At 42.2% G+C, this 11,840-nt stretch overlaps 1 protein-coding gene across 1 annotated transcript; it reads right to left on the bottom strand.

Moving 5' to 3' along the window:
- Positions 1 to 1,531: 1,531 nt before the first annotated feature.
- zgc:109913 (regulator of G-protein signaling 9-binding protein) lies at positions 1,532 to 11,632 on the bottom strand. Its single transcript, XM_028810516.2, has 3 exons — positions 11,332 to 11,632; positions 3,717 to 3,952; positions 1,532 to 2,322 (listed from the first exon to the last, which is right to left on the bottom strand). Exons 2-3 carry the CDS (start codon positions 3,919 to 3,921, stop codon positions 1,805 to 1,807), a joined length of 723 nt encoding a protein of 240 aa, XP_028666349.2. The 5' UTR covers positions 3,922 to 3,952; positions 11,332 to 11,632; the 3' UTR covers positions 1,532 to 1,804.
- Between the last annotated feature and the right edge of the window lie 208 nt (positions 11,633 to 11,840).

The following is an 11,840-nucleotide window of genomic DNA, read 5'->3' as shown; positions in this document are numbered from 1 at the left end:
GATTCAGCGGGTTGGAAAATGAATGGATGGATGGATGGTTAGGTTTGCAGATGATTCCAAACTACAATAGGTGGAAGGGCAGGTAATCTACAATCAGTCCGATCATTAAAGAGGGACCTAGAATGAATGCAAGCTTGGGCAGATTCATAGTACTGTATATGAGATGTATTGTAAGTAATTGTAATGTATAACATGTAGGAGGTATTAGATTTGAGTATGCAATGGCATATTTGAATCTTCAAAGTCCACTTTATGAGTAGGAACCTGGAAGTCCTATCAGACTTGTCACTATCTACATCTATAGAACATACAGTAATGTTCCATTAAAGGATGTTTGGTATTTTTTAAGTCAAGGATATTTCTTCTCAAACATGGTATGTATGCATTTGCCACATGAAATTGTGTTTCAAAGCCCAGTGTTTTCTATAAATTTATAAAAATATCCTGATGCTTTGCAATGGACGCAATGGGGCATGAAGCACCATCAGAAAACAAGAGCCTAAAAGTTCCTGAATACTGCCACTTTGAGTTTCAGTTAAACAAAATATGTCTTCTGTGTTTACGACTCAAGTTTGTGACATCAAAGGGGATTTGGAAAAAAATCACTTTATTGCATTTTCCTGGTATTATTTTTATCAAGGTAAGAATACGTTTTCTATTTGCGTGTTTGAGTTTGCAAATGAATACAGGAGCAAATCAAAACAAAACCAAACATGTGGTACAAACAGTTTACTGTGATTTGGTCTTTCTAGAGAAAACTAACAAGAAGACAAACTCTGAGATAGCGCGCACAGCTGGTCTTCTTTAAAAATTGCCACACTTCATAACATTGGTGTTTTTTTTTGTTCAAAAATTAAAGGAATAAGCTATTTCACAATGTGTGTGTAATCACAAGATATAGATTAATACTCAACAACTGCCTTTCCTTGAAAAATTGACATATACGAAAAGTTTTCAGACTCTTGTTTTTTGCCTTTATCTGTACCCCATTAACTCCAATGTAAAATGGCAGTGCGGGCAAAATGTTTTTTTTTTTAATTTATTGAAAACGGTTAACTTTAGAACACAATTTCTCATGACAAATACATACATACCAAGTCTGAGAAGAAATAACTTTGACTTGAAAAATACCAAACTTATCCTTTATGAAGACTAATAAGGTGTCAGGTTGTGAAGTACAAGTCAAGGGAGGTTATGCTTAAGTTATATAACGTGCTAGTGAGGCCTCACCCTGGAGTACCGTGTCGAGTTTTGTTCTACATGTTACAAAAAGACTTAGCAGCACTAGAGAATGTGCTAAGAAGAGCAACATGGCTGATTTCAGGACTGTGACGCATGAGTTTTGAGGAGAGACTGAAAGAGCTGAACCTTATCAGTTTAGTGATTAAGAGGTGGCATGATGTAATGAGAAGTCAAGCAGGATGACACCTTTTATTGGCTAACTGAACTGATTTCAATATATAAGCTTTTGAGGCAACTGAGACCCCTTCTTCAGGCAGGTTGTAATTCTGAAGTGACATGATTGAAGTTTTTGAAATCATTAAAGGAATTATTACTTTGGGTGTTAGCATACAATGAGTTCTTCAACAATTACATAGAAAACTGTAGATACATGCAATAAATAAAATTACTAACCAGAGCAAACCACTGTATCACTCTCAGGAGACAAGATTAGAATACTAGCCTTATGGAATTTGAACATTCTCCCTGTGCCTGCTTTGGTTTTCCTCCCCATCTTTGCATTCCAGCATCTCTTGATTATGAACTAAATTGTGCTATACTCTTGCTGTTTGCTTGTGTAATATTAGGACGTCATACAGGAAAGCTGCCCAAGCCGACAGCGCCTGTCACAGCAGTACCACCGACGGCAACGACTGCTCTCCTCTTCTATGGCTAAAATCTCTTCTGACGTGGTCCCGTCTGCCTCTATTGCCTGGTCACTCACCTCCTGCGTAGCTTCAACTGCCCAGATTGGGATATTAACTGTCTGCATCATCTGCTGAATCATAGAATCCAGCTTTACAATGTGTATGCAGATATCTGGCAGCTCCTCACCCTCAGTTGTGCCCCAGGGCAACTGGATGGTGGCAGTTCTATTGCCCCCATCAGTTCGATATGCTCCCAGTCCAGTACTCACCAATGCCTGAGTGTCCTTGGAAGAATTTAAAGGGAAAATGATGAGCAGGTGGAATGCTTTATTGAGATCTTGTTGAAACAGTTCCATGCTGGATAGAAAGAGGACCCAAAGTCTTTCCATGTCCTCTCGATCCCGTGTGTTAAGCTTCCCATTGGTAAGTAGATTTGTGAGGCGGATCTGTAGGCCTGTGAAGAGACACAACTTGTCATTTAGTCTCCTGGCCTCAGTACAGACTTATCACTTTGCCTCATATCTCCTTTATTATACAGTAATCCTTTAATGTGTTCACATGGAATGCAAGTTAGTAGTCTTGCTGAGCATTCACGTTGACTGAATAAAATGGGCAGATGGCTTTTCACGCAAGGAGTCAGTGGCTGAGCTGCACTTTGTCACATGAAGGATTAGTATGTGTGAACTGGAAGATGAGATGAACTGGTAAGTGGCTGAACAAGAAGGAGGGACCTTCTGAGGAAACTGTAGCTGATCTGGGAGGGGATGAGTCCACCATCCATCCATTTCTAAACCCATTGAATTCACCTGTGGTCAGACTCAGTAGATTAAATGGGAAAAGAAGAGACCCTAATCAGTCAAAAGCGAGGCTCAGCAACTGAACAAGAAGAGAGGAGATCTGATATGAGTCACACTGAGTGGCAGTGCATGTTCTAAGATGTGAGGAGACCTTGGTAGAGTCATAGGGTGTGGGGATGTGAGTGGACTATATCGGAAGTAAAGAGACCTGGTCACGGGTGGGAGTCAATGACTGAGCAGGAAGGGGATGAGACACAGTGGGGGGTCAACACCTGAAATGGGAGGTGAGGAGGCCTGCTCATTGTTACACACAGAGTTAGTTACTGACCGAGAAGAAGAGGAGGCATGATTAGAGTCACACTGACGGTCTGTCATTAAACTGGAGAGGTGAGAAAAGCTCAAAAGAAACACAACAGGAGACCCACACCAACCTGGAGGTGAAACAACCCAACTCAGAAATGCAGCAGGAGCACATTGAAAGGTGAGCAGATGCGGGAGACACCAGCAAATAGCGGGTGACTTGGGAAGGGAAGATGCCTTCAAATCAGCTCGATCCAGATTTGCTCAGAGTTATACTGGGAGTCACTTGACTAAATGACCAAGGCACATTCATGCTGTTAGTCATTGACTGAATTATTGAGACGAGAACTGCTTAGAGTCACAATGAACATTTGTGGGGGAAATGGCAAGGAAGGAGATCTCTTCAGAGTCACAATGGGATTCAAAGGCCGGGTCAGCAGCTGTGAATACCTCATGAGGTCACACGGATCAGTGACTGGGAAGTGAGGACACCTTGTCAGAGTCACATGGGGGTGCCAGTGGATTAAATGAGAGGTGAGGGGACCTGCTCAGAGTCATGCTGGGAGTGAAGGGCTAAACCGGTGGATGAACTGCTTATGTGAGGAGACAGTCTTAGGCTGACCCTACAAAAGACTGGCTTGATGATGGTAGGAGAAGACAAACAGTTCAGAATCCCACTTGGAGGATTTGGTTAACTAACAGAATTCATGTTTTGAACTGAAATGTGTGGCTTCTTTTAGCTGTTACTCACCACTGCTAAGCTGATGAGTCTTTCGACGAGCTTCTTCAAGTTCCTCCCTTAAGGGTCCACAGTCAGAACTTCCTCCAAGACAAAGTGCCAACTGTTGGAAACAGGCCGTCACTTGGGTTAGAGATGACCAGCCTTTCCTGCACTCTTTTACTGCCTCCTGGGCAGCCAAGAGCTCGCCCACAGAGCGTCGCCAGCGACTCAGCATCTTAAAAGTCCATTCCAGTGAGTGTGGAGCCCTGGAGATTAAAGCAATTGGGAGAGATTCAGGAAATGTGACATACTGCAGAATTTGGTAGACCAATGATGAGGCAAGACCAGCTTGGGAGCAACATGACTTTGGGGGTGCCAACACATAGGTCTCCCTACACTATGATTGAATGTCAGTGTATTGCATCACATGACTTCAGGGGGACTATGCCCCCACTCTGTGATATCATGTACAATGATATATATACAGTATTATATATATATATATATATATAGTATATATATATATATATATATATATATATATATATATATATATATATATACTGTATATATAGTATATATACTGTATATACTAGGGGGCCCCCTGCTCGCTTCACTTGCCAACCCCCCCGAGCCTGTGCTATGCACTAACCTCTTTGCGGTTGTTTAGCTCATGCATGGGGATGCGGTTGTACAATTTAAACAGATTTTTATTTTCATGGGAATTGTTACATATGTATAACAGAACTAACTATTTTACATTACAGCAAGTAATTAATCATATTAAAAAAGAGTAAAACGCAATAATTTGAAAGTAAATTATGTTTCATGTGTGAGGGATTGCCGGCCATATATTCTGGCCAACACCTCCAAGCTGCCGGATAGAGCCCTGCCTGCAACATAGGGATGCCCCGAGTTCCAGCAGGGCATCATGGACAATGGAGTTTTTCATCACAGCCCTGCTGGATACCATGGGGGCCTCCAGGGTTCGCTGCAGGAAGGCCTAGAGACTATTACGTGCCCTATAACCTGGAAGTACGTCTTAGTCACAGCGACAAGGGGAATGACGTGCTTCCGGGATGAAAAAGAGAACTTTTGGATCTGACCCAGAAGTACTAAGAAGTCACATGGACTGAGGGCGAAACACTTCCGGGTCACGGACTATAAAAGGACCATGGGAAATCCCAGACGAGTGAGCTGAGCTGGGTGGAAGGGTGGCAATGCATCTGGGAGTGGAGGATTGGTTATTGTTTATTTATTATTGTGTTATTTATGAGTATAGTGGAGTGGAGGGTGCTTGCTGCACATAATTATTATAAAATAAAGTCATATTGGACTTTTATCTGGTGTCTGGCATCTCGAACAAGGGTTCAAAGGAGTGATAGCGCCCTCTATCTGTTACACATGCTGCATTAGAGGTATTTGTTGCATAATACAATTGTGTTCGGTTTGGCTTTGAAATTAACATGCAAATACTTTTTAAACTTACACTTTTACTGTAAAATTTCAGTAAAAACAATTTTTTTAATTACATTTTTGGCACTATTGCGTTGAATTTTGATTCTGTGTTTGGACTTTCATTGTGAAAACACAACGTATAACTGCCCGTGATTGAATTTCATTTCTTTCTCTCTATTAAATAAAGTGACTTTTTCAAATGTTTGGCTCTGAGATTTGTTAATTGTCTTTGCAAAAGCTATTCTAACAGCAAACTGTTAACGTTTTAATACAAATGGCATATCAAGATCTCCTTTGGTGTATAATGTTAAACCGTGAAGATGTGCTACATTACCCATCTTGGATACATCCTTCTTTCTACAGTAATTCGGCCGGTGGAAGACCAGATGGTGTTAACGGTTGTAGGTATTCTATGGGATATTGTCAGTTGATGTTTTCATCTTCCGCACGATCACCACCAACTGTTTCAGCTTAGTCTATTGATACGCATTTAACCAATTTGCCGTGTAACCAATCAACATTTTTGGCATTAAAGTGAGGAAAACGTTAAAATTTATAAGAGCTGAGAGAGCAGAAACTGTGTCTGTCAAAAGTATTCACATGAATGAGAGGTGAGAGGACCGTGTGTGTGGTTGAAAATAGTTGAGAGGAAGGCGTGATTTGAAAAAATCTCACGACCAAAGTCTCATCTCGTGGGAGTTGATAAAATCCACCAAAAAGTCTCCTCTCATTGCAGGATTTTTTTATATAATATATACAGTATATACAGTATATATACTGTATATATATATATATATATATATATATGTATAAGTGAAGTTCTGTGATACAGTTTGCATATTTGTAGACATACAGGAATCAAAGGCAATAAATAGTAAATAAGGAAGGTGGTGCTAGGTGGGCGCAAGGGGATATATATTGTGCAAATAGAGGCACTGTCAACCCCTTGAACCCTCAGATCAGACGTCAAACACCAGATAAAAGTTCATCCATCCATCCATTTTCCAACCCGCTGAATCCGAACACAGGGTCACAGGGGTCTGCCGGAGCCAATCCCAGCCAACACAGGGCACAAGGCAGGAAACAATCCTGGGCAGGGTGCCAACCCACCGCAGAGATAAAAGTCCAATATGACTTTATTTTATAATAATTATGTGCACCAAGCACTCTACACTCCACTATACTCATATAATAACACAATAATCCAATAAAATAATCAATCCTCCACTCCCAGACGCATTGCCACCCTTCCACCCAGCTCAGCTCAACGCTCTGGTGTTTCACTGTCCTTTTTATAGTCCTTGACCCGGAAGCGTTTCACCCTCCGTCCATGTGACCAGGAACACTTCCGGGTCAGGTAAAAAATCCTTCTTTTCTTCACCCAGGAAGCACGGTATCCTTCAATAAGGGTGCGCACAAAAATGTGAGCTTCAAAAGGGCGACCTCAATTGGGCGCGGTGAATAAAGGCGCGCGTAAACAAAGGCAAGCTTCAAAAGGGCGACACACAGGTGTCCCAATGAGCACAGTGGCCTCCATCATCCGTAAGTGGAAGAAGTTCGAAACCACCAGGACTCTTTCTAGAGCTGGCCGGCCATCTAAACTGAGCGATCCGGGGAGAAGGGCCTTAGTCAGGGAGGTGACCAAGAACCCGATGGTCACTCTGTCAGAGCTCCAGAAGTCCTCTGTGGAGAGAGAAGAACCTTCCAGAAGGACAACCATCTCTGCAGCAATCCACCAATCAGGCCTGTATGGTAGAGTGGCCAGACGTTGGTTTTACTCCCGCCTGGAGTTTGCCAAAAGGCACCTGAAGGACTCTCAGACCATGAGAAAGAAAATTCTCTGGTCTGATGAGACAAAGATTGAACTCTTTGGTGTGAATGCCAGGCGTCACGTTTGGAGGAAACCAGGCACAGCTCATCACCAGGCCAATACCATCCCTACAGTGAAGCATGGTGGTGGCAGTATTATGCTGTGGGGATGTTTTCCAGTGGCAGGGACTGGGAGACTAGTCAGGTTAAAGGGAAAGATGACTGCAGCAATGTACAGAGACATCCTGGATGAAAACCTGCTCCAGAGCGCTCTTCACCTCAGACTGGGGCAACTGTTCATCTTTCAGCAGGACAACGACCCTAAGCACACAGCCAAGATATCAAAGGAGTGGCTTCAGGACAACTCTGTGAATGTCCTTGAGTGGCCCAGCCAGAGACCAGACTTGAATCTGATTGAACATCTCTGGAGAGATCTTAAAATGGCTGTGCACCGACACTTCCCATCTAACCTGATGGAGCTTGAGAGGTGCTGCAAAGAGGAATGGGCGAAACTGGCCAAGGATAGGTGCGCCAAGCTTGTGGCATCATATTCAGCAAGACTTGAGGCTGTAATTGCTGCCAAAGGTGCATCGACAAAGTATTTAGCAAAGGCTGTGAATACTTATGTACATGGGATTTCTCAGTTTTTTTATTTTTAATAAATTTGCAAAAATCTCAAGTAAACTTTTTTCACGTTGTCATTATGGGGTGTTGTGTGTTGAATTCTGAGGAAAAAAATGAATTTAATCCATTTTGGAATAAGGCTGTAACATAACAAAATGTGGAAAAAGTGATGCGCTGTGAATACTTTCTCTAGATATAAAATTGTAAGCCTAAAAGTGCAATGAATTTGTGCAACAATTTTATGTGACGTTTTTATGTCACTTTTTTGTCACACTTTAAATCATACTTATTTTAAAACCTACATATATATTTGGTATCATTCTTTTCAGAATTTATCGAACTTTAATGTGATGTTGTTAGATTTTCAGATTCTTATTCCGTTTTTAAATTATAAACTAAAAAATTTCAAGAACTCACGTCCCGCAAGACAAGACTTTGTGCCAAGAGTTTTAACCACGCCCAGGGCCGGAAATAAAAGACAAAGAGTAGGACAGCTGCTGTACAGGCTTCTAAATGTTCAAAGCATCGCGTGAGATGCAGATTACGCGGCACGGCATCAGCAGCAATCAGCAGCTGAGTGAGCAAAGAGGAGGTAAAAAAAAAACTATATTTGTTTCCCATTGCATCACCGTTTGGAGGAGCGGCCATGTCTCCTTGGGGTGTGTTCAGCCACCCCTATTCACAATGCAAGTGGCAGAGACACAAGTGACTGGCGTGTAGTGTAGGCCGGGGTGGTTGGCGAGCGAAGCGAACAGGGGGTGTATAGTATGGGTGTAGTATAAGTATATATGTATATATATATATATATATCTATATATATATATATATATATATATACATATATATATATATTCACGGCATTCGTAGTCTGAATCACAATCTGATTGTATGGGTGGTTACCTACCAGGTAACGCTTGTAGTTGGTCAGCAAGTCGGCTAACATCCGCCACAATGCCCTCAGTTGTGAGAAGCAGATCATAGAATGGTTGAAAATAGTTTACTGTCAAATAATGCAGAGTACGTGACACGTGTTTCGCCCTAATTCTGGGCTCATCAGGTGTACACACTCTACTGCACTCCCTCTCGGGAATCGAACCTCGGACGTCAGCGCTAGAGGCGAAGCCCCTAACGTTGTTGCCTGAGGGCATTGTGGCGGATGTTAGCCGACTTGCTGACCAACCAGAAGCGTTACCTGGTAGGTAACCACCCATACAATCAGATTGTGATTCAGACTATGAATGCCGTGAATGTAATTACCCCGATCTACATGCTGTCAAATAAACGAACCACACGCCGTGGCACAACGTTAGGGGCTTCGCCTCTAGCGCTGACGTCCGAGGTTCAATTCCCGAGAGGGAGTGCAGTAGAGTGTGTATGCCTGATGAGCCCAGAATTAGGGTGAAACACGTGTCGCGTACTCTTTGCATTATTTGACAGTAAACTATTTTCAACCATATATATATATATATATATATATATATATATACACTAGCTGTGTGTGGTCTTCAGGACAAATAACAATCCAAACACTCCCTAGCAGTTTTACTATATTGGTGAGCTTGCAGAGGCGTCAGCTAAGTGGGCCGTGGCAGGTCGTATCTTGTCCTAGAAGTACATGTAGTCGAGTGCAGCTGTGGCACAAATTGAGCAGGACAGACTAGAGTTCTGTGTTATCGTAGCTCATTGTGTGAACGTACAACATGCATGTACTGCACAGCTGAGACTATCTGCTTGGGACGAATGAGAAGTGAGGTGCATGCAAGTGCTAAAAAGATATAAAAGTGCAGGCATGCGCCGTCTCACCAAATGCAAGTCACACTTGTATAAGCTTCTACATCTTCCATAGAATTCACACCAACTCTCGTGGCTGTGGTTGAGCGTGAACAGAGCAGACTGCTCCACACACACACACACACACACACACCCACACACATGGTACTTGAAAGATGTTATTACTATGTATGTTAAACTGCTTTGTTATTTTTTAATTTTCAGCTATACAGGCATCACCAACTGATGCCCCAATGCTTTATGATATCTCTGTCTTCTTATTACTATATTTATACTGTGCTATATATATATATATATATATATCTATACTAATAAAAGGCAAAGCCCTCACTGACTGACTGACTGACTGACTGACTCATCACTAATTCTCCAACTTCCCGTGTAGGTAGAAGGCTGAAATTTGGCAGGCTCATTCCTTACGGCTTACTTACAAAAGTTAGGCAGGTTTCATTTCGAAATTCTACGCGTAATGGTCATAACTGGAACCTGTTTGACTGACTCACTCATCACTAATTCTCCAACTTCCCGTGTAGGTAGAAGGCTGAAATTTGGCAGGCTCATTCCTTACAGCTTACTTACAAAAGTTAGGCAGGTTCATTTCGAAATTCTACGCGTAATGGTCATAACTGGAACCTGTTTTTTGTCCATATACTCTAATGGAGGAGGCGGAGTCACGTATTGCGTCATCACGTATTACGCCTCCTACGTAATCACGTGAACTGAAAACGAGGAAGAGATTTACAGCACAAGTCAAACGCGGGAACGAAGGTAAATGACGTTAATTGTTGACTGTCTTTTAATACTGTGTAAGCATACATATTAACATGTGCAATTAAACGTGTGCATTTACGGGGTGATTTCTCAGGCTTAAAAGCTCGCCTTTTATTAAAAAGGTAAATGCAAACTCTTTTCATTCTGAAGGGCACAAACCACGTTAGATTTCAGCCATTAAACGCGCAAAAATGTCAGTACACCAGATAAATAAGCGCAACATATTATCAGTTGTATTGTATGCTTACAATACATATAGAAATGTGTTAATCGTTAACTAATATTATGGGATGGTGTTTTTCGACTCGTGCCTTGATTTAAACGATTGCATGTCTTGGTGGGTTTGCGTAGCTTATTGTCAATATCTTTACACCTCTTTTTAAGACTTAATTTATAAAGGTTTTCTTTTCTTCTTAATTAAAATTTAAAAGCAATACTTCACCGCTGCGAAGCCCCTCTAGCGCTGACGTCCGAGGTTCGATTACCGTAAGCGAGTGCAGTGAGTGTGTACGCCTGATGAGCCAAGAATAAGGGGGAAAGACGTGTCGCGTACTCTTTGCATTATTTGAAGTCCATTGGTATGAATGATCACAAGTGTGCAAAGGATTTCGTATATGCAGATACTTGCAGGTATCCTTTTACATGTGCGTGATAAGTAATGTCCTTCTTCCTTGGTTTTTGATCACCAGTGTCCTTTTACTTGAATGTGATCACTAGCGTCCATGTTCATCTTTGCGTGTGGTTACATCTGTTTACATGCTCCCATATGTGTGCATGTGATCACCAGTGCCATTTTGTGTGTCAGTCTTCTCCAGTATGTACATATGACTACTGTTGCCTTTTTACAGCTCTCTGTGCGTGTTATCACTTTTCATCTGTATGATCACAAATATTTAACTCAATTAAATTGTATGTGAGTGATCAAAAGCGTGAACAGGTCTATGTGATCACAGGTACATGATCACACAGGTCCAGGTGATTTTGGATAGGTTTTTGAGTGTGTGTGTGTATGAAAGAGACATCACATGCGTGTAACATACATAACAAACATAACTGAACATACATGTGTGCAAGTAAAATTACAAAGGTGCCTTGTATAGCAAGTGACCCGCTCATGTAACCCTGTCAAACCACTGCTCAGTTCTCCGGAGTGACCTACAGACAGAGATGAAGATGAAGGCCAAGTGATTACCTCAAGAGGAGTGACACCCCTCAGCTTCTCTGGCTCTGGTGTCCTCAGCAGCTCGACTTTGCCTCTGGTCCTGCAGTCTACTTTCAGAAAAGTGGGAGGCTGTGAACTTGTCCTCTTGGTCCACTTGTTGGATCTTCCAGCTGCCTCTCTTGTCCCCCTGACTTCTTATGCTTTTAGCCCCTTCTTTTTTTTCTCTCCCTGGTCTGCACTTCAAGCCTTCTGGCTGCTTGGACTTTGAACGTCTTGACCGAGCGGCATGTTTCACGGCTGCAAATCTTTGCAGGAGCGTTTGGCCGTGTGATGTCAACCTTTCCGTCGCTCTACTGATTAGAGAGAAGAGGGCGGGGATCTTCACAAGCACTCCCCAAGGAAACCCCTGCAACAATGCTACTGGGATGATCGAGCCACGTAAAAACAGCCTTGTTTTCTTTCATTACATTATTTTCCATTTATGCTTCAAAATAAAAAAAAAAAACACCTACCACCTGGTGAAAGAGGCCTGAGCTGCC

Source organism: Erpetoichthys calabaricus, chromosome 10, assembly GCF_900747795.2.
Source record: "Erpetoichthys calabaricus chromosome 10, fErpCal1.3, whole genome shotgun sequence".
NCBI lineage: Eukaryota > Metazoa > Chordata > Cladistia > Polypteriformes > Polypteridae > Erpetoichthys > Erpetoichthys calabaricus.
This window is presented reverse-complemented; position numbering and strand designations above follow the sequence as displayed.

Bases quoted from the DNA above. Each gene is read 5' to 3' on its own strand.
- zgc:109913 (XM_028810516.2), bottom strand. From the start codon at position 3,921: ATGCTGAGTCGCTGGCGACGCTCTGTGGGCGAGCTCTTGGCTGCCCAG. The intron at 2,323-3,716 runs GTGAGTAACAGC...GTCTCTTCACAG, and splicing joins GACTCATCAGCTTAGCAGTG to GCCTACAGATCCGCCTCACA.